The 21,935-nt window shown below is 36.3% G+C and overlaps 3 protein-coding genes across 5 annotated transcripts; 1 reads left to right on the top strand and 2 right to left on the bottom strand.

Annotated features, from left to right (window-relative positions):
• Positions 1 to 935: 935 nt before the first annotated feature.
• On the bottom strand, positions 936 to 7,053 carry LOC133872540 (putative F-box protein PP2-B12). 2 transcript variants are annotated; one of them, XM_062310099.1, is made up of 4 exons: positions 6,754 to 7,053; positions 2,885 to 3,074; positions 1,806 to 1,942; positions 936 to 1,700 (listed from the first exon to the last, which is right to left on the bottom strand). In XM_062310099.1, exons 1-4 carry the CDS (start codon positions 6,840 to 6,842, stop codon positions 1,295 to 1,297), a joined length of 822 nt encoding a protein of 273 aa, XP_062166083.1. In that variant the 5' UTR covers positions 6,843 to 7,053; the 3' UTR covers positions 936 to 1,294. The 2 variants fall into 2 exon arrangements, with proteins under 2 accessions (XP_062166083.1, XP_062166074.1); XM_062310090.1 differs by having other exon boundaries at positions 936 to 1,942.
• A 3,276-nt stretch (positions 7,054 to 10,329) lies between these two features.
• Positions 10,330 to 13,087, bottom strand: LOC133858524 (F-box protein PP2-B1-like). Of its 2 annotated transcripts, XM_062294001.1 has the most exons (5): positions 12,661 to 13,087; positions 11,628 to 11,764; positions 11,467 to 11,516; positions 11,124 to 11,310; positions 10,330 to 10,543 (listed from the first exon to the last, which is right to left on the bottom strand). In XM_062294001.1, the coding sequence occupies exons 1-4, from the start codon at positions 12,946 to 12,948 to the stop codon at positions 11,129 to 11,131; spliced, it is 657 nt and encodes a 218-aa protein (XP_062149985.1). In that variant the 5' UTR covers positions 12,949 to 13,087; the 3' UTR covers positions 10,330 to 10,543; positions 11,124 to 11,128. The 2 variants fall into 2 exon arrangements, with proteins under 2 accessions (XP_062149985.1, XP_062149984.1); XM_062294000.1 differs by having other exon boundaries at positions 11,124 to 11,516; positions 12,661 to 13,084.
• A 4,517-nt stretch (positions 13,088 to 17,604) lies between these two features.
• LOC133861443 (uncharacterized) lies at positions 17,605 to 21,604 on the top strand. Its single transcript, XM_062297239.1, has 5 exons — positions 17,605 to 17,730; positions 17,838 to 17,958; positions 18,443 to 18,692; positions 21,096 to 21,221; positions 21,402 to 21,604. The coding sequence occupies exons 1-5, from the start codon at positions 17,651 to 17,653 to the stop codon at positions 21,521 to 21,523; spliced, it is 699 nt and encodes a 232-aa protein (XP_062153223.1). The 5' UTR covers positions 17,605 to 17,650; the 3' UTR covers positions 21,524 to 21,604.
• Positions 21,605 to 21,935: the final 331 nt, after the last annotated feature.

Below are 21,935 nucleotides of genomic sequence, written 5' to 3'. Positions count from 1 at the left end.
CAGAGATGAAGACCACTTCAAAATCCCCTCTTCCACAGCTTCTCTTGGTGGCTGAACCACAACTCTGCCATTCTGTCGAACTGGTTCATGATAACTAAGAGAACCAAATGACTGAACAGACTTGAAAAGCTGCTTCCAATCTTGACCTATTGGAACAGAAGACTTCTCCTCTTTCTCCCGAACAGAAGATTTCCGATTATCATCAACCAAATTCTGAATACGACTTCCAGTCTCCAAACGTGATACTGTTCTCTTCACAGAATTATTACAAACAGGAGAGTTGCTATTCTCAACAACCAGGGAATGAACAGGAGATAATAACCCCACCATTCCATTCTCCGAACAAGCCAAGGATTCCACTGGAATTCCAACATCAGCAGGAGAATTCAGAACCTTTCCATCAACCAAAATACAATCTTCACCAGGAGGATCATCGGGAATTGGATCAGAGGAAACAGGTAAAACCTGAGTGCATTCCACCACCCCAACTTTCCGCCCCCAGGTTTCCGAACTGGCCTTTTGCCCGTAGAGCCAAACCACCGTCACCTGAGAACTATTCCAATAACCAGAAAAACCTTCCGACCACCATCACACGCACTCACGCGCCAAAACCCGTAACGCAAGAAACCCAAACTGTCAAGGAAACTAATTGCCACAGAGAGCTCCAACTACCTTTGCCACGCCAGCAAAGAAGTCGATCCATTTGTTTTCAAAGTTCTCATTGTGCTATGATTATAAACAAATTTACTCGCTCGGAAAAGCAAGGAACTGGACTTGGCATGTTGGGGTGCAACTCCTTCAGCCTTGGCTGTACATTGACAGTATTGCTGGCTAATAGCCAAGGGTAGGGGTGACTCGGGTGAGACTAAGTTTCAAGCCTTCAACTTCTAAAAAAAAACTATTATCACCATACCCTTGGCAGAGAGGGAATTGACTTGATCATAATCTATAGAACTTTATTGAACATATATAAGTTTTGGGCATCAAGTGATACATACAAGTACAACAAACAAGTAACATCTTAACCAAAATAAACAACCCACCCAATGAAACGATATGAAGTAATTTGCATTTTTTCTAAAAGGAAAATTGCAATGTTCATATGATCATAATCTATAGAACTTCATTGAACATATATAACTAATGTAAGTTTTGGGCATCAAGTGATACATACAACACACAACATCTTAACCAAAATAAACAACCCGCCCAATAAAACGATATGAACTGATTTTAAATTTTTCCTAAAAGGAAATTCCAATAATCAATAACAAAACCATTTCCCTTGCTATGTTTACTCTTTTGGCCGTAGCTCGATGCCGTGGACAACAAGGCCGGACTTCCAGTTAAGGACTTCAGTCTCCCTCAATTGCATCTTCACCACCCTATCAACTTGGCCATTGAAGAATTCCCCAATCTCAACCTCCAACCACATGTCCTCTCTCCAGCGTGGAACTTGTGCATTCAGTCCTTCTGGTGTATCTGGTAACAAATAAGCTTCATTGGTAGCATTACCTTCATTCTCATTTTCAAATTCAATGGACACCTTCACTGGGTAGTCAAGCCCAGAGAAATGATCTTCCACTAAAGTGTAAACGAAGTAGGCGCCATATTTTGTGTTTGGGGACAAGATTTTAGTCTCAAATCTACCTCCCATGTGAAACCAACACACTTGTATAAGATGAGCCACCTCTGAGAATCTGCACATTTCATACACCAAGAATGTTACCCCCACAATTGCTATGTACAAAAAGGATAAACAAGCATGCATATGCACGCACGCGTACAGAGCGGTAGAGAGAGACCTGGACTGGGCTAAAACTGGCGACTCAGCTGAAGAAACCCACTTCCAGTAAAGCGTATTGTCTCCCCATATTACAAATAACTGCCTCGCTCCCAGCATGTAACACTTTTTCCCACTCGATTTATCAATTGAGAAGCTCTGTTCAATCACCATTCCAAGTAGGGATAGGAAAAGAGAGATCGAATAGATGAGTAAATCACAAAGACTCTCAGTTCAATAAAATCAAACATATGAACCACACTTCTTTTTGAGTGAGTGACTACAAGATTAAGAGAAATGGTGAAAGATTCAAACCAGTGAAAGATTCGAATTTGAAAATCTTAAAGTGCATTTTTAAACAAATCGTGAAAAATGTCCTGTTTGGAAGTGAGTTTGCAAATGGCGGTTTGAATATGTGGGAGATAGTGTTTTTTTTAAAAAGATGCATGATTTTAAAGATCGAACCACGATTTTCCCAAATGCTAATTGTATTTCTAAAAATCAAGTTCCCATTAATTGCATTTTAAAACAAGATCAAGCCAGCAAGGATAGTGAATTAAAGAAAATCATTAGGAAATAAACTTTCCGGAAAATAGTAAGCCAAAAATCATCACGCTCGGTATGACACTAGGTAACTCTATCCAAGCATTAAATATCATCAACTCTGTCTTAAGACATTGGTCTATTTATTTATTTTTTGATAAGTAATTAAGTTTTATTGAGAAAAAAAGTGTACAGGAAGTACATAGGAGAAACCAAAGCTAAGCCGAAACACCCACCAAAAACCAAAACAAATTTAGATTTGTACCGTTAATAAATTGATCTTATGAGAAAAAGACAATTTAGATTTGGACCGTTAAAAAAACGACATAACATAGAAGATGTGCTGCAGTTTTTTTGTTTTTTTCTTTTCAAACCACCTAGCTAAAAGCCAAATCCCGAGTTTCAAAAGAATTTTACCGCTTAACTTGTCGTGATTATGACAAGAGTATTCCTCAAAGCAATATCAATATAGAAAAGCATCTTTTTCTTGACGCAACGGTTGCGACTTGCGAAAAACTTATAACTAGTAAACATGAGTAGCTAGTGCCTCTTGCTCACCATGTTACCGTTGCCGATCAGGATGGGATTACGGCAGAGATGGAAATAAAGATCCTTCTTGGGCAGGACATTCAAAAGCGATGACACGGACGACTCCGATTGAGAAATGATCTGCTGATAATCTGGTGGCAGAAACCCCTCCCACACGAGATCCCAAGCTGCAGCCGATCTGAAGATCCGGGAGAGTAGCTGTTGGTACAGTTTCCGGTATGGTGTGAATCTGCACGTTCCTTTGATGTTCTTCACGCTTCTCAATAACTCTGCAAAACAACAAAACCTAGGGACCCTTCCGGGGGTCCCGCTCCGATGCCTAAGTTAGCTTCTATGAGAAAATAATGTTTTGTGCATAAAATTGAGTCTTAGTTTATACCTGGGGTATGAGCCTATTTATAGGCATAGAGGTGGAGTCAAACCTGGATTAGGACTCCTGCTCCTTGTTGATTTAGAACTGCTGTCCGAGTTCTAATTGGACTTCAATCCTTTACTAGACTTCTAATTGAGTATCTTCTTAGACTTCTGATATGATATCTTCTTAAACCTCTGATATGATCATTATTCTTATCTGTTTGGACCTATTTGACTTTTGAATCTTCTCTTTGGATCGGGTTGAGTGGGATTTATCCCCAACAGTTACCCCCCAATTCCCTTATCCGAAGCTTGCTTGAATAATGGGAATTCCATGTCTAAGGAAACCCGATCTTTGTCTCCTTCTGAAAACCTGCTAACCTGCAAAACCCGAGGGTTAAATCTTACCCCCCAATTACCTTCTTGTTTTTCCTTAGGGTTTTCTCCCTGTATCTTGAAAAACCTGCAAAACCCGAGGGTTAAATCCGACCCCCCGAGAAGTTTCTTCTTGCTCTCGGCTAGGATTGATCCGAGAGGCTCCTTCTCGGCAAGGACTGATCCGAGAAGTTGTTTTTGCTCTCGGCTAGGACTGATCCGAGAGGCTCCTTCTCGGCAAGGACTGATCCGAGAAGTTGTTCTTGCTCTCGGCTAGGACTGATCCGAGAGGCTCCTTCTCGGCAAGGACTGATCCGAGAAGTTGTTCTTGCTCTCGGCTAGGACTGATCCGAGAGGCTCCTTCTCGGCAAGGACTGATCCGAGAAGTTGTTCTTGCTCTCGGCTAGGACTGATCCGAGAGGCTCCTTCTCGGCAAGGACTGATCCGAGAAGTTGTTCTTGCTCTCGGCTAGGACTGATCCGAGAGGCTCCTTCTCGGCAAGGACTGATCCGAGAAGTTTTTCTTGCTCTCGGCTAGGACTGATCCGAGAGGCTCCTTCTCGGCAAGGACTGATCCGAGAAGTTTTTCTTGCTCTCGGCTAGGACTGATCCGAGAGGCTCCTTCTCGGCAAGGACTGATCCGAGAAGTTGTTCTTGCTCTCGGCTAGGACTGATCCGAGAGGCTCCTTCTCGGCAAGGACTGATCCGAGAAGTTGTTCTTGCTCTCGGCTAGGACTGATCCGAGAAGTTTTTCTTGCTCTCGGCTAGGACTGATCCGAGAGGCTCCTTCTCGGCAATGACTGATCCGAGAAGTTGTTCTTGCTCTCGGCTAGGACTGATCCGAGAGGCTCCTTCTCGGCAAGGACTGATCCGAGAAGTTGTTCTTGCTCTCGGCTAGGACTGATCCGAGAGGCTCCTTCTCAGCAAGGACTGATCCGAGAAGTTTTTGCCTGCAAAAGAAACAACATCAACGGGTTCCTGGTCCCTAGACCGGGAACACTCCGATGCTTAAGTCAGCTTTATTCATTTATTCTGAAAATACTTATTCCCAAAATCTGGGGAATTTTCTGTCTAGTCTGAATTAAAAATAAAATTCTAGTTCTTTGCAAATATAAATACTAAAAAATAAAAGCAAGCCTGAAATTCCCGAGAGTCCTTTTTATGGGATCACGGGCAGATACTGCTGTTGCCTCGGCTCTCTATGCTGTGGGCTTCTGCTTCTTCGGTCCTCTCTTCTTTCTATGTCATCTCGGGGAGCATTCTCTTGATGCCTTTCGTCTAGCTGAGCACGGTCTCGGGGATAATAATCCCGTGGCTGTTGATCTCGGGGCTGATAGTCCTGATGATTCCGAGGCCTGTTATTTCCTTGATGGTTCCGTCGCTCTCCCAAGAACCGAACTAGCTTGCCATTCTTTATGAATTCTTCTATTAACAACCTTAGGGTTACGCACCCCTCGGTGTAATGACCTGCTTGTTTATGGAAATCACAATACTTCCCTGCATTCTTATAAGGAGGATCACCTGGTATCTTTTGTGGTTCCCGAAACGCCAGATCTCTCTTGATCTCCATGAGGACTTCTGATATCTCGGCATTGAGAGGTGTAAAGTTGTAATCTTTGAACTTCTTTACCTGCCTCTGCTCTTCCCAATCAGCTTTCTTGAGTTCTTTCCTTTTCTTTTCTGGGGCTGTCTCTCGGGGTAGTCTAGAACTGGCCATAGACTTCAGCGTCTCTTCCTGATTGATGAATTCTTCTACCTTATCCATGAGGCCCTGCAAGGTACTCGGTTGCTTCCGGATCAACTTCTTCATCAAAGGCTCCTCGGGTGAAATTCCCTGATAAATGGCAGCAAAAATCATATCCTCGGTCGGATCTTCGACCGTAGCCTTCTCTCGGTTGAACCGAGCCATAAACTCCTTAAGACTCTCATTGCCTTGCTGGTGCAATGATAGCAAATATCCCGAAGGCTTCTTCCTTGTCCGGAAAGCCAAGAACTCCGTTAGGAATATCTTGGACAATTCCTTGAACTGATCAACGGAATTCGGGGGCAGCTTCCTGAACCAGTCTCGGGCATTCCCCGAAAGAGTAAGAGGGAAGGCCCGACATGCTACTTCATCGGGTGTCCCGTGAAGGTCTAGATGAGCTTTGAAATTCTCTAGGTGATCCAAGGGATCTCTGTCTCCTGCATAACTTAGAATTTGGGGTACCTTAAACTTATCGGGAAGCTGATAGTCTGCCACCCGTCTGGTGAAGGGTGAGTCTGTACCCATTAGGAGCTTGTCCACCATTACGGATCTGCCTTTGTCCTTTCTTTCCATCTCCATGTCCGTGCACCTTCTCTCCAGCTCGGCAATAATTCTGCTCAGATCTCCTTGACGGTCATCCTCCCTCCGAGGATTAATGTTGCTATTGTGATTTTCTTCCTCACGCTCATCCCTGTTCATCTCGGGATTGGGCTGTCTCGTCCTCATGCGTAACAATTCTGCATTTAAGTCTTCAATCTGGGCTTCCAACGCTGCTATGCGATCTTGATCTCCACCCCCCGGGGGAGGGTTCGGTGGAGGCTGCAAATTATTCTGAATAGCCGGTTCCTGTGGGGCCACGGGCTGTCGATTGGTCTGGCTTCCGGAACGTGTGTTCATCACCATGCTGGATCTTCTTTTTTTTTATGAGGAACGAATAATCGTTCCCACAGACGGCGCCAAACTGTTGGTACAGTTTCCGGTATGGTGTGAATCTGCACGTTTCTTTGATGTTCTTCACGCTTCTCAATAACTCTGCAAAACAACAAAACCTAGGGACCCTTCCGGGGGTCCCGCTCCGATGCCTAAGTTAGCTTCTGTGAGAAAATAATGTTTTGTGCATAAAATTGAGTCTTAGTTTATACCTGGGGTATGAGCCTATTTATAGGCATAGAGGTGGAGTCAAACCTGGATTAGGACTCCTGCTCCTTGTTGATTTAGAACTGCTGTCCGAGTTCTAATTGGACTTCAATCCTTTACTAGACTTCTAATTGAGTATCTTCTTAGACTTCTGATCTGATATCTTCTTAAACCTCTGATATGATCATTATTCTTATCTGTTTGGACCTATTTGACTTTTGAATCTTCTCTTTGGATCGGGTTGAGTGGGATTTATCCCCAACAGTAGCGAATACCTGCACGCATCGGGAGGGGATGTTAAGGAAATTATGGCAGCGATGCACTCTTCCGGCAGTACGGCGTCGATCGTATTATCCATTTCCTTTCCACTTCTCTTCGATCTTCTGTTTGGGAATGAATTGTGCTGGGTTTGTGTTGGAAATGAATTGTGTTGGTTTTACAATGCCTCTACGGCTCTACTCTTAAGGAGGCGAATGGGAAGTTTCGAATACGGTGTTGGGAAGTTTCGAATGCAGCGGAGCAATCGTTGACTCCGACTTCGTCAAGAAAAAAAGGTTGACTCCGCGTCCAAATGATCGCCAAATGATCGATAATTTTTATGAAGATATCACTTCAAAGTTAAATTAAAGTGACCTTTCAAGGCATGGAAGTTCCGATTTAATTTTTTTTTGGGCCCTACACATCCTCACCTCCCAATTTTTTTTTCTCCTTCCAGCCGTCAATTTCTGTTTATGTGTTTAAGACTAAGGAGTAGGTCAAAAGAAAGGTAGAAGAAGGAAGAAAATGATTATTTTAAATTTTTTTTTGTCAAAATGCATAGTTTTAATAAAGCTCAAAACATATCGTTTTTTAAATTTGAAAAATACAGTTCGTTTTTTAAAGTTATAAATAGACAATTAAATGATACAGTGCCGACTAGAAGGGCTTCAAAAAAAAATCATTGTGGGCCTCTCCGTCTTCTCTCTCAATTACTATTGTTTTCTGGTTTGCTCTTTCTTTCCATTTCATCATTATTTTGCTGAACAAAGAATAAATATGCGCAGTACGACAAATCTCTTGAAAATAGAGAGAAGTTTGCATCAGAGTGAACCATATACATTTTCATGACTCATGTGTCTTTATTTTCCCAATCAATTAGGCATGCATGTGAGAAAGGATTTTAGTATTTTCACTTTCATTTGCCAAACAAATATTTGAGTATACATATTATGTCATTGCTAAAACTATTCAAACATTAATTAAATTATTATTATTTTTTTTCTTTTAAGCTTTTTGAATAACTAATAACTTAATATGAAATCAGAGCATATGTCATAAATTCAAACTATCGTTCTAAAATTCTTATTTTAATTAAATATTTTACATAAAATGAGTGTTAAAATATTAAATAAATGCGTGATTAAACAAAAACAACACAACTAAGAAGTTTCTATCTACTTGAAAAGTATTTGAGTTTTGATTTTTTCTTCATTATATGTTAAGTGAGTAGAAACAGAAAGCCTCAACCTATGAGAACAAATATACATATAAAATTTAATGTTTAATATTTAAATGTAATATATTTTTCATTTATACTTTGATCTCTCTATTTTAGCATTTTAATAGAAGGATAAAAAATAAAAATAAATAAATAAATAAAAATTGGCCCCTCCCCATAACAATGGCCGGCTTCGTCATTTAATGGTACTTTCGTCCAAACTTTTATCCAAAAATTGACAGAAATTCACGTCAATACCTATAAGAAGTTGACATGCATGCGTATAGGGGTGTGCAAAACCCGCCCGTACCCGCGAACTCGCACCAACCCGCCCTGTCAATAACGGATATAAGACATTTCTAAAAAAATGCGGATCCTAAATATGCCAACCCGTGATTTATGGGGTGGGTTGTGGTATTAAATTTTTTCCCACCCGCCCCGCCCCGCAATCCCTTTATACTCGTACCATCAAATTTTCTCCAAAAAAATTATAAGAGTCATGACAAGGGGTGTGCCTTTGATTTCATTAAATTTTCTCCAAAAAATTATAAGAGTCACGAATAGGGATGTGCATTTGATTTCATCAAATTTTCTCCAAAAAAATTATAAAAGTCACTACTAGAGTCACGAATTGCCCAGGTTGTGTACCTTTGATTTCATTCAATACAGTTTTGCACTATCCATTTCATCTCTATTCTTATTCCATTCTCATATACACTTCAATCTCTACATTTTCACATACGCATACCCATTCAATCTACAATCACAAAAAAGAATAAAAAAAACAGTTGGGTTTGTTGGTAATTTTGGTTCTTTCTTCTTTTTCTTATTTGCTAGTGAGGTTGATTCAATTGGGATTTTCAAATTTTGAACTGGGTTAGCAAGATTTGAAATTATTTTTTTGGTTTTGGGCAAAAAAAAAAAAAAAAGAAGAGGAATACCCAAACTCGCATGAACCCGTCCCGATCCGCACTACCCAAGGCCCATCAGGTTGACCATTCACTATGCGGGTTGCGGATCTCGATTTTCAAACCCGTTCACTGCGGGGCGGGTTATGAAAAACATGCAAATCCGGCCCGCGCCCACCCCTACATGCGTCCTATGCCTAATTAAAAAATAATAAATAAAAATAAAAATAATAAAAACTTAAAAAATAAAAATAAAAGCTTTAATTTTATTTATTTAAAAAGAAAAAAGAAAAAGAAAAAAAAGGTATCTTGCGACACCATCCCTTCCTTTGGGCAGGGTGCGACGTAATGGGTAGGTGAAAAACAGGACTGCTCTAAATGGCAAGTTTGTTGGGCTAAATGAAATGAGCATGCATCCCATCGCACTAAAAAAAAGCCCAATCCAAATTTTGTCGTTTCACATGTTTGCTTGTGCATGTGATGTTTTTGATGACTTAATTGTCTTCTTTGCTTTTGGGCTTCTAAGTTTGAGGAATGATTTTTTTTTATATATATATTTTTGTACATCTCTCGTGTAACTTATTTTTAAACTAACCATTGCATCTGTAAGACTCACATTCAATAATTGATTTAAAAAATAGATGTACATGAAACATATCTCTCTTGGTTTTTTATACAAATGATGGTTTGTGTTTGTTAGTTTTGTTTTGATTCGGCCGGCATACATATTTGTTGACGGGACATGGTTTTATTATGAAAGAGTGGTTTACCTCTTAAAGATTCAATCAGCTTCGTAGTTTTTTTTTTTTTTTTCAATTGCACAGTAATTTCTATTGCATATGATGTTTTCTATCAATATGTTCCTAGTCATGTCGAGAAATGCTTGGCTATGCGGCTGTGGTAAAAAACGTTATGATGGTGTACCGACGCATAGGTAACACAAATTTGTTTCTTACTAAATTTGGATGCGAGCGTGCTTGAAACAAGTGAAGATTATTTTGAGATTTTCAGATGACATCATGCCAATTCGATGACATCATGCCAATGATAAACATTCTTTTACTTAAGTTGAAAGCATGAGAAGATGGACAGCATGGACGCTTGTAGATGTTAATGGCATTAAGAATACGTTTGATACGCATAATGACTATTCTATGAAAAATGAATAGGTTTTATCGAGAATAGAAGAATGTGAAATTGAATAGTTTTAGAATACATATTATAAATTGAGAGAAATGGTTAAAGTATATGATAAGAATTCTATCATTATCATACACCAATGTTATTTTATTCTTAATAAAAGATATTCATTTTTTCTAATAGAATAGTCATTCCACATACTAAACGTAACTTCTAAGAGTATTAAGATTGCAAGTTTTACCCAAGACACTGCATTAGAGATTGGAATGTGGGATTGATTTCTTTGTTGTTGGTCCCTCGATAAATTAGAAAAGAAGCCATGGATCTTAACTAGTTAGGATTCATAAGAACACAAATAATAAAGGTCTCACATCTATAGCACGATACAAATGTAAAACTTCATAATTATAATAATTGCACTCTATTTGTCAAAAAAACTACTTGATCTTTTTAGAGCTGCTGTCCTCTTATAAACCTACAATACCTTTAAGCAGATACAACAGATCTTGGCCATGCACTGAATACAGAATTTTCCTGCAGAAAAATTTAAATTGTTTAGTTCAATTCGTATATTGTATAGACTTATATAGAACATGCTTGATACATAACCAAGTGTTCTTATCCAAAATCTGTTGCTCTGACAAATTGCACTTTAGTGCCACTAAGTGCGATTGAACACTAGGCCCTACAGATGATAATATGCTCTTGCAGTCGACTCATTGTGTGTTTTCGTAAAGAAAGCCCAGCAACAGTTCGGAAAAGCAAGGAACTGTTGGCATGTTGGCTTGCAACTCCTTCAGCCTTGGCTGTGTGTCTTTATAGCATTGCTAGTTAATAGCTGAGGGCAGGGGTGAGACTTCCTTATAGTCTATGGATAGTTTCAAGCCTTACACTTTTAAGGAAGAATCATTTCTAAATCATGAAACTTCAAAAACATTGTGTGTGTGTGTGTAAGAAGCATGGTCAGATTAACCTTTGCAGAGAGGGAACTGACTTCATCATAATCTATAGAACTTCATTGACCATAAGCTTTGGACACCAAGCGGTACAACACACATCTTATCAAGTATAAACTACCCTACCAATCCATAAATTGCAAAACCATTTCTCTTACCTTTCTTATTTTGGCCGGAGCTCAATGCCATGGACCACAAGGCCAGACTTCCAGTTACCGGCAGTCCCCAGCAAGTGCATTTCCACCAGGCTACCAACTTGGCCACTAAAGAATTCCCCAAACTCAATCTCAAACCACTTGTCCTCTCTCTTGCGTGGAAGTCGTCCATCATGTCCTCCTGGTGTATCTGGTAGCAAATAAGCATTGGTAGCATTACCTTCATTCTCATAGCTAATGGACACCTTCACCGCGTGGTGAAGCTTATAGTTATGATCTGCAATAGCGTATATGAAGTATGCGCCATATTTTGTGTTTGGGGACAAGATTTTAGTCTCAATTCTACCTCTTATTTCAAGCCAACACACATCTAGAAGAAGAGCCACCTCCGAGAATCTGCACATTTCATACACCAAGAATATTACCCCCACAGTTGCTATGTACAAAAAGGATAAACAAGCATGCATATGCACGCACAAACACGCAAACAGAGCGGTAGAGAGAGACCTGGACTGGGCTAAAACTGGCAACTCAGCTGAAGAAATCCACCTCCAGTATTGCGGATTGTCTCCCCATACTATAGATAACTCCCTCGCTCCCAGCATGTAACACTTTTTCCCACTCAATTTATCTATTGCGAAGCTCTGTTCAATCGCCATTCCAATTATTATACAAACCAACAAAAGGATAGTAGGGATAGGAAAAGAGAGAATAGATGAGTACATCACAGACTCTCAGTTCAATAATATTGAGACAAATTTAATAAAATCAAACATATGAACCACACCTTTTTTTTTTATTAGTGAGTGACTATAAGAGAAGAGAAATGGTGAAAGATTCAAACCGGCCAGTGACCACATGTTCATGAGACATGACCCCAACTGGATGTGCAGTGTGCTAACTGCATTTTTAAACACAACGTATTTATTAATTGCATTTTGAAATTGTTATTTTTTCAAACCGCACGTTTTGAAACCACTAAACTCTTTGCAGTACCTCTTAGGTTTAAATTTTAATAACAAAAAACATTTTAAAACAAGGCACTAAGAAGATCTCAAATCAAATGTATGTATTTCATATAAACTATGATTCTCTCTACAGGAATCCCAAAGCACGTAAGATCAAGCCAGCAAGGCAGCAAGGATAGTGATTTAAAGAAAATCATTAGGAAATCAACTTTCTGGAAAATAGTAAGCCAAAATCATCACGTTCGGTAATGACAATATGTAACCCTATCCAAGCATTATAAAAATCATTCAACTCTGTCTGAAAACACCGGCCTATTAATTAATAATTTGGTCTTAGCAGTTAGCTATATTAATAGGTATTCGGAGCATATGTTCCAAAACAATCAATTCAGTTTCAAAAGAATTACCGATCAATCTCGGGATCTATTCAGCTTAACTTGTTGTGAAACGGTATAGAGTATTTCTCGAAGCATGCAAAATCAATATATATATCCTTTCCTTGACGGAAAGGTTGCAAAAACTTATTACACGTATATATAACCAGCTACTGAGTCAGTGTGACTTTTGCTCACCCTGTTACCGTTGCCAAGGAGGATGGGATTGTCGCAAAGATGGAAATAAAGATCCTTCTTGGATAAGTTATTCAAGGATGATGATGCCGATGATCCCGAAGAAACCGATTCAGAAATGATCTGCTGATAATCCGGTGGCAGAAACCTCTCCCACACGAGATCCGAACCTGCGGCTGACGCGAAGATCCGGGAGACTAGCGAATCCCTGCAAGCTTCGCGAGGGGATGTGAAGGAAATTATGGTGGCGATGCACTCTTCCGGCATTACGTCGACGGTAGTAACGTCCATTTCCTGTCCTCTTTTTTTCTTCTGTTTGTGAAAACTCACAGCGATTCAGAGAAAGGACTGCAAATGAGAGTTAGAGGAAGAGAGACAGTACTGGCCGGCATTTTTTGGCAAACGAATTTTGCCTTCATTATGAACCATCTTGAAGCAGCTGCAACGCTATCTATATATGGACCCCACAAAGAGCACAGCAAAAGTTTTAAACACAACTTTTTTGGCAAAAGTTAACTTTCATTCTCTTTTTTTTTTTTTTTTTTTTTTTTTTTTTCCTTTTTTAAATAAAGTTAAATATAATATATGTATTTTTTTAGATTTTTTATATTACATTAATAATTTTTTATTATTATCTAAATAAAAAAAATTATTATAAAACAAAATTTTTTTATCCTTTTATAAAATAATTTAAAATTTTTTATACTTTATATCACGTCAATCACCTTCTACTTTAAACAAATATTTCATAATTAGAATTATTTGTCAAAGGGATTTGATTCTTGTACAACACCAATACAACAACTGTACAATAACCTCTCACATGAGGGTGGGCCCCAGTATGTGGGACCCACCCTCATGTGAGGGATTGTTGTACAGTCATTGTATTGGTATTATAAATTTAACATTTTCTTTGCCAAATAAGCTCTTAACTTGCTAGCGAAGGAACTTGATGCCTTAGTACGAGGAATGAAAAGACACATACCCCATAGGATCTGTTTAGACCCCACACACTCATACACTATGTAGCAACGCTACGAAGAAGCAAAATTTTCAGATGAATTTTAAAAATTTTGCTTCACTCAGGCATTACCCTACCCCGCATCGGTAAACATCTTTGGATTTTTTATGCTAAAAAAAAAGACACATACCCCACGGGCCCACAGTATCTGTTTAGAGTTTAGACCTCACTTAACACATACCCCCACATTATCTGTTTATAAGTAAACATCTTTGAATTTTTTATGCTTTGCGTCAACTTATTGGACTTGGACGCAAGTCATTCCATATTTTATTTCAGGGTTAAACACAATTCACTCCCGGGAGGTGCTGGTCATTTTTAATTTGGCAATCAAAGTTTAAAAAATTACAATGTACTCTCTCAAAGTTTCAAAAAATTTCTATTCAAACACTTCGTCTGGTTTGACTGTCAAGCCGGATGGAATTTTGACCACTTTAAAATGACGTCGTTTTGCCATTTTGGGGACACCTAATAAAAAGCTAACACGTATCCATTAAAAATAAAAAATTATAAAATATAATAAAAATAAATAAAATAAAGATATTTACTTAAAAAAAAAAAGAAGGAAAATACTAAGGGGTGGTTGCCCAACCGGCAGCCACCCCTTTGGAGTAGCCTGGCCACCCCTAGCCACTGGTAGTGGCCACGTGCCACTCACAGTGGCTGGAGGTGGTCTTTGGCTAGCCCTAAAAGGAATTTAGGGGTGGCTGCGATGAGTTATAGGGGTGGCCCGCGGCCACCCCTGGCACCTTGGGGTGGCTGAAGGTTTTTTTTTTTTTTTTTTAAAAAAAAAATGTAAACAATTACTGTTAAAAATTATAATTTACCCCACAAAGTTTCTAAAAATTTTAATTCACCCCCTAAAAGGGCAAAACAATGTCGTTTTGGAGTGGTCAAAATTCCGTCTGGTTTGACAATCAAACCAAACGGAGTGCCTAAATTAAAATTTTTTGCAACTTTGAGGAGGTACATTGCAATTTTTTGAATTTTAGTAGTCAAATTGAAAATGGCCGACAACTTCAAGGAGGTGAATTGTATTTAACCATTTTTTTTTTGAGAATTCGTTTTCACTTTGGAATTAAGAGCATATCCTTAAATCTTTTTCTTAAATTTACAAAACCAAGATACTTTTTAGGGAAAAGTAAATATATTCCCTGGAACTAACATCAAATTGTCAATATTTTACAAACTATTAATTGTATTAATGATTTTTTAAAACTACTACAAAAAAAAAAAAAAAAAAATGTCAATATTTTCCAAAACTAACAAAAAAAAAAAAAAAACAAAAATGTCATTAAAAAACTTGGGAAAAAAAATTAACTAAAACTAAATAATTTTTTTTTAAAAAGGAAAAAATAACCGAAAATTATTTAAAAAAAAATGGAAAAACCCGGTTTTTTTTTAATAAAAAAATTGTTTTAATTTTAGATTTTTTTTTAAAAAAAATAATTTGAAGTAATTATTTTTGTTTTCTTTTTATAATTTTATAATTTTATAAACGTGACCGTGCTTGAAAAAATTGCTTTAATACAAAATTTAGGGTCAAATCAAACAGTATATAGGTGAATGACCTTTATACCCTTGTAAGCTTTATAAAAAGATAAAATTACCCTTAATTAATAATTTATTTTTATTTTTTTAAAAAAAACAAAACATAAAAATGTAAAACAGGGAAAAAAATAATTATTGAACATGCTACCCAAGCCATGGTCGTGGATGTGGAGGTTTAGTGACCCACTCCACATCCACGCCGTGGGTCAGTCAACAAGTTTTTTTTTTTTTTTTTTTTAAAAAAAAAAAAAAAAAAATAGGTATATTTTGGTGTCTTCCGTTGAAATTTATTAAATATCTTAATATAGGGGTGACATTGCAAAGTTTTTAAACATGACGATATGACATTGTAACTTTTTAAACTTTGACGGTACGATTGCAAAAGTACCGAAACAACGTAGGGTAAGTAAAGTTTTTCTTTAAAAGTTAAAAGGAAAAAGTACACATGCTCCCTCAAACTAATACTCAATTTGCCATGTCCCTCCCAAACTAAACATTGCATAAATGTCTTCCAAAATTACAAAAAAGTTGCAATGTACCTCAAATAACAAAATATACCCATATTTAAAACAAAAAAAAAAAAAACTATAAACTACAAATTTTAAAAAGAGGCTAGAAGATGGGTGGATTTATAATTTTCTTAAGTTTTATTTTTCTCAAATATATAAGGGTATTTTTGTATTAATAATTTTTTTAGGATAATTTTGTCTTTTTGCGGGACAAGAAGGGCATATTGTAAATTTTTGATAGTTTGAAAGATGATTAATGTAATCTTTAGTTTAAGAAAACATTACAAATTGAGTGTTAGTTTAAAAATGATGGTATGTATATTTTTCCAAACTTAAATGCCGTAACACATATTTTCCAGCAAACATATTTCATTATTTCTCATATGCCAAGTGGGTTTCGATTGTAATATTAGTAAAAAAAAAAAAATGCTACATTATTATTTCTATTAAGTGTAACTCGTACATATTTTAGTGTCTAAGAGTACTCCTAATGGATTATCTATTTATAACTTTAAGCTATAATAGATAACAAAAGTGCTAAAATAAGACTTCATCGGCTTATGTATTCCAATTCTATAATAGATTTTTTTTTTTTAATTCCATAAATAGTGCAACTCTACGATTAGAGTTATACTATTCACCTTTTTTTTTTTTTTTTTTTTTTATTCTTTATCTCCACCTTTTCCGCTTTGTTTTTCTCCTTTTTCCCGCCACCACTCGACGTTCTTCCTTTTTTTTTTTTTTTTTTTTCCTTTCTAGTGGAGATCTAAGGGAAAGTATGTAAAGTAGTGGAGTTATCAAGCAGGACTCACGTGGAAAAAAAATACTATAATGAAAAAAATTAATGAAAAATAATAAAAAAATAATATAGAGTTAAGAATACATAATCGGATGTATAGTGCATTTTAAAACTCATTAGTTAAACTAGATAAAATGAATTTTGATTAGCAATTATAGATTGAAAAATACATAAGCTATTAGGAGTGCTCTAAGGACTAAGGGTATTTCCTCAATTCCAGTTTATAAAATTGACATATATTCATTAAGTATGTGAAAAATAACTATTTTTTTTTTTTTTTTTTAATAATAGTTGGGAGAAATTTTATTAAAAAATTATATATCTCACATGCCATTAGAAAAGAAAGAAAGAAGAGAAATATTATATACCACAATTTTATCCCATAATGCTGACACAATAGTGACATCCAACAATCGATTTTTTTTTTTAACGAGGATTAATCTAATGATTAGTTGGGACTGTCACGCCAGTATTATAGGAGAAAAATATAATTTATAGCCTTATTAATAAGAGACATATATAAGAGTAATGATATTTTCCTTTATAAATTGCTATACAACTGACATACAATTGGGATGAAGTGACAATGAAAATGGGCTATTTTTATATGGAATAGAATCGTCTATAATTATCTGTCCGAATTTGAAACAGGTAATTGTAAGAGACCACTTGTGAGAAGCATTTGACCAAATAAAAATTGGACAGCCTAATCACTTATCCGGTCAAGTGGGTCCCATAAATAGTATTTCACAATCACATATCAAATTATTTTAAATTCGGACAAATAATTGTAATTTGTAGACGATCCTAATCCTATCATATTTTCACAATTGTATAATAGTCATATAAAAATCTACTAAATAATATTATTAGATTATAATAAATTGAGTTGAATAAATTATTCAACTCAATTTGTGGAAAAATTCATTCATAATGGAAACTCTAAAGTGTTAACCGCGAAAGTGTTACATGTTCATGGAAATTCGCAAAATTTTCAAACTTTTGGCGCCCAAAACTCTAAATAAGAGAAATGGGACGAAATAAACACTACGTCCGAGCTTCACAAACAAAAAGCGAAGAAATTATTTTTTGAACTTTCGAAGGCACAGAGAAATGAATTCTGGACACACTTCAATTAGGGCTTTGGGGCAGCGCTCTATCGCTTCGTCATTCCTTTCTTGCTCTTCTAAATCGTACCAAAACAAAACCCTAATTTATTTTTTTATTAAATTAGTTCTTAATCGGTTAATTGATTGATTATAATTTAATGTGGGGTGTCCACTTTTGTTGAATGGATTAGATCGAGTGATTCTAAAGAAGATATTCAGAGCGAAGCTTCGAAGAAGGGCTCAGGCGTGTCGTTCGCAGACTTCCTCGACCGGAAGCTGCTCACTACTTCTGTGCTACCCAGAACAGTTGAGGTATTTTGGCCCGTTTGGTTGCTCTGAGAAAATGGAGGGGAAAAGAAACGAAAATGAGATTCTGGCTGCTCTCTCTCCCTCTCTCTCTCTCTAAATTAAATGTGAGGAGCTCTGATGAGATTTGGATAAGCCAAGTAAACGAACAGCATAGTTGTATTAGGCGAAGTTTAGTTAAGGATTTAGATATCTCTAGTCGTAATTCATAAATAGCAATTCAAAAACTTAGTAGTTGTTGTTTATTTTTTTTATCTGCAATGTTTGTGTGTGTGTGTGTTATATGAGCAATAGGGCATTGAGTATGTAGAATTTAACTAGAATCCAAAAATCTTCTGAAATTTGACGCTTTTAGTTTCTTTTGAATAACAATTTTTTTCTGAGAAATTGAACAGAGTATTATTATCTATATTTTTATTTTCAAATTTTGCAATTTTTTTTTCCATTTTGGAATTTGAAACTTGAAATCTAAGGTTATAATTTGTGACAGGGAAAATCAAGGCCATTTTCATCGCCGCTGGCTCCAATAGAATCAATCGGCACCATTGATGGGTGCAGTGAGGCAAAGAAAGGTGGGGAAGCAAAGCCAAACTTTGTCATTGGTAAAGTGTTTTTTGAACAGTTCAAGCATACTGGTGAAGAGAAAGGAGATTGTGAAGGTTCCTGTAGTGTTGGTGAAGTGGAAAGTCATAAAATAGATGAGGTACAAGAATCAAGAAAAAGGAGAAACCCATTTCAAGGTTTGTCATCTTATCTTAATTACTTAAAGCAATTTGTTCATATGATTCAGGATCAATATGCTATGAGTTACTTCTCTATGTTCGTGATTTAAGTCTTTAGTTGGTTTCCAATAAAACTAGAGTATACAAATAGAAAACTAGCAACTGTATACTATGTTTTATTTGGTTCTGGTTTCCTTTTGGGTGCAAAAAAAAAAAGGAAAAAAATTGTTAGAATATTTAGGATAATTCCTTTTTTTTTTTTTTTTTTTTGAAATCTGGATAATTCCATGTTAAGCCTTGATATAGTTTCCTTAAGTAATGCTATGTTATAAACTCATATCCCCCCAAAGGTGTTTTAGTTTTTAAAATCATCATTGGATCAAAATTCAATAATTTTTTCTCTCAAATTAAATGGTGATTTTAAAAGGCAAATCAACTTTGGAGGGATAAGAGAGAGATATGAGTCTTGCATATAGCATTACTCATTTCCCTTATAGCTCTGTAAACAAATTTAAGATTTGATTACCTTGTCTAGCCTTCCTTACGGGCTACCACATTTTCTATAAATAGAGCATGTAACACAACCTTATGATTCTATAGATTCTATAGAACACTTTTCAATGGTGGACGTAAGTCTCTAAGGTCAAAGCACTCTGATAATATTGTATCTCCTTCTCTCTTTGTTTCCGCTCTTCTTTCACATATTTCATTTAATTCCAAACTTCTATTTCTCTCTCATTCCACTGTTCTTTCTCATATTCCATTTGTTATAACTTTTACAAAAAGAAAAGAAAAACTCACATCAAATAAGTCAAATGGTTGTTATATACTTAGGCAAGTGGAGAGTGTAGTTTTTTGGGTACTGAAATCTGAAAAACCCAGATGGTATACTTTTTACTTTATAGCATATTTTTCTGCTAGAAAATGGAGCATTAGTTTCATCGTGTATTGTCCAATTTGAAGCAAAGAGTTTAGTAGTTCATTTTGTTTTGCTTGAGATATTTATAGAATTAAAGTTAATAACCATCAGCTACACAAGTTAAGTTGTAGCAAAATGAGCCAACAATGTATATGAAGATAACTCTAAGAATCTATCTGGGATTAGTTTAAATTTTGATGTCAGAGTTGACTTGTCTATGTGGCAAATTTTCTTTCTTTTACTGTTTCTGAACAAGTCCTCACCGATCGCCCCCTGTTTTTTAATTCGAAGTTTAGGTGATACGGAAAAATTGCAGGTGCTGGGGCCACAATTCCCTGTATCTGCTTACTGAGGTTTTGTAAGATTTTACCTGCTTTGACTTTCTGTAGGATGGCATTCACAGTCAAATGATCAGCTATTACTACACAAGTTCATGGAAGCATATCAGTGCTGGGAAAGAGGCCCCAAATAACTGATTCTTTTCTAAAGTTTAAAACCTTGTTTAGATTTTTCATGCTTAGGTCGCTCAAGTAATCTACAAGCCAACCAGGCCTACGAAAATGCCTTTATTTGGCCTCTCACTTTGTTGCTTTAATAGGTTATATGAATATAGTTGTGCAACCTAGTCGAAATAAGTTTGCAGAAAGTTGGTTTGAATGTTGAGATACATGGCTTAGGAACTGTGAGCTCTCAAGTTTGAGTCCAAACTCACGAGATGCAGTCCTTGTGAATATTAGTGTGTATGTGTTAAATCATTACTTGTCTTAAAAGTCTAAATTGATAAGAAAATGTGAACATAATCATTTAAATTAATATTATAATACTTTCCCTCAATAAGTAAAGCATGTCACGTGTAATTTAACTGAAATGAAGGTAAATTGTAGAGTCAGGTTTGAATTTAAGACGTGTTTTGATATAATGTTAAATCACTACTTGTCCCAAAAAGTAGTGGTTCCCTTTAAGTTAAAGAAAAAGGTCAGCAGAAACTAAAATATAAGTTTGGAATTCCTTTTCCAGTAGCAGGGGACTAGAGTTTAGGACCCCTGCATCTATCGGTATCTGGTGTTTTGTTGCAGTTTGCATATAGAATCTGGACATTACCAGACCTGAAACGAGTTTAAGATTCTTAAGTTAGGAAACTAAGTTGAGCTGGGTTTTTGCCTACAAAATGTATATGAGGCAATCAGAAGGAATTCATTATTGTTTCACAGATTGCTGCAGTGTATTTGCCTTCAACAGAATGCATAAACCGATTATGATGAATTGTAATTTAAAGAATCGTGTGGGGAAAATATATTAAAAAATAAAATAAATTAATGAGGTCAAGGCATCATCCGTCCTGTATTTTCTACAAATGTTCATGTGGAATTGTAGGATCATGATAGGCGTCCAATTAAATTAGGCTGTAAATAGTCTTCAGTTTTCCCACTTTCATCTTTCTCATTCAATAAAATTGTGTTTGTGGGTTCAGAGCATGACTTTCCTTTTATGTGAATTATTAGGTGAGGATGAGAAACAAACTGCTCAAAAACATTTGTTAGTTCTTGGAGGTGATCCAAAACCAAAGCAAAAGGGAAGGCAAGAAAGATTTATTAGCAAGAAGAAGCGGAGCCCTCTTTACAATCACTGTTAGTATGCTACATGTTGCCTTTTCAAATCTTTTGTTAAATAAATTTCTAATTGAGTTGGGGAAAAAGTAGAGCTTTGCTTTCATGAGATCATATGAAGCCTTTTCTTTTTCTTGTAAAATTCTTTAATTGTCTTCTCCTCAATCCTTTATAAGATATGCTAATATTTTCTGCTAGCAGATGCAAATGGTAGTGGCTGGTGGGACTGCAACATGGAAGGTGTTGACAATGAAGAAGTAGGCGTTAATGAAGTGTGGGAAGGGGTGGGCTCTACCACATTAGGAGGAATAGAGTGGCATTGAATGAGTAACTCACCAATATGTAATGATGCTACTAGAGAATGTTTATTTAGTTTATTCCACATCCGTCTCTGTTTCTGTCTCTGTCTCTCTCGTTTGCGAGTGTTTTACTCATCATGCCTATTTCTTAAGCAAAAGAAATGATCGACAAGTTTAAAACCAAAAATGAAAAATAAATAAAATAAATAAAAACCAAAAAATTAAGGCATTTGATGGATGAATCATGAAACTTACATACTGAATTTTAGAAATTAATTTGAGAGAAAAATTGAAAGTCACTACTTACCCAGACTTTATAGTTAGCTGTCATGCACCCAAAGATCTAACAAATTGTCAGAAAGATTAACCATCTTTAATTGCTCAAAGGCTTAAATTTAAAATCAATTATTAAGATTATCATTATTACTTGATTTTA

This window comes from Alnus glutinosa, chromosome 1 (genome assembly GCF_958979055.1).
Source record: "Alnus glutinosa chromosome 1, dhAlnGlut1.1, whole genome shotgun sequence".
NCBI classification, from domain to species: Eukaryota; Viridiplantae; Streptophyta; class Magnoliopsida; order Fagales; family Betulaceae; genus Alnus; species Alnus glutinosa.
The sequence above is the reverse complement of the archived record's forward strand: the minus strand, read 5'-3'. Positions and strand labels throughout refer to the sequence as shown.

Excerpts from the sequence above, each read along its gene's own strand:
- LOC133858524 (XM_062294000.1), bottom strand. The coding sequence starts at position 12,948 with ATGGACGTTACTACCGTCGACGTAATGCCGGAAGAGTGCATCGCCACC. Across the intron at positions 11,765-12,660 it reads TCCTTGGCAACGGTAACAGG|AGCTTCGCAATAGATAAATT; the intron begins GTGAGCAAAAGT and ends GCGATTGAACAG. Across the intron at positions 11,517-11,627 it reads CCAGTTTTAGCCCAGTCCAG|ATTCTCGGAGGTGGCTCTTC; the intron begins GTCTCTCTCTAC and ends TGAAATGTGCAG.
- LOC133861443 (XM_062297239.1), top strand. The coding sequence starts at position 17,651 with ATGAATTCTGGACACACTTCAATTAGGGCTTTGGGGCAGCGCTCTATC. Across the intron at positions 17,731-17,837 it reads CTTTCTTGCTCTTCTAAATC|ATCGAGTGATTCTAAAGAAG; the intron begins GTACCAAAACAA and ends TGAATGGATTAG. Across the intron at positions 17,959-18,442 it reads TGCTACCCAGAACAGTTGAG|GGAAAATCAAGGCCATTTTC; the intron begins GTATTTTGGCCC and ends AATTTGTGACAG.
- LOC133872540 (XM_062310090.1), bottom strand. The coding sequence starts at position 6,842 with ATGGATAATACGATCGACGCCGTACTGCCGGAAGAGTGCATCGCTGCC. Across the intron at positions 3,075-6,753 it reads CCCGATGCGTGCAGGTATTC|GCTACTCTCCCGGATCTTCA; the intron begins GCTACTGTTGGG and ends ACTGTACCAACA. Across the intron at positions 1,943-2,884 it reads TGATCGGCAACGGTAACATG|AGCTTCTCAATTGATAAATC; the intron begins GTGAGCAAGAGG and ends GTGATTGAACAG.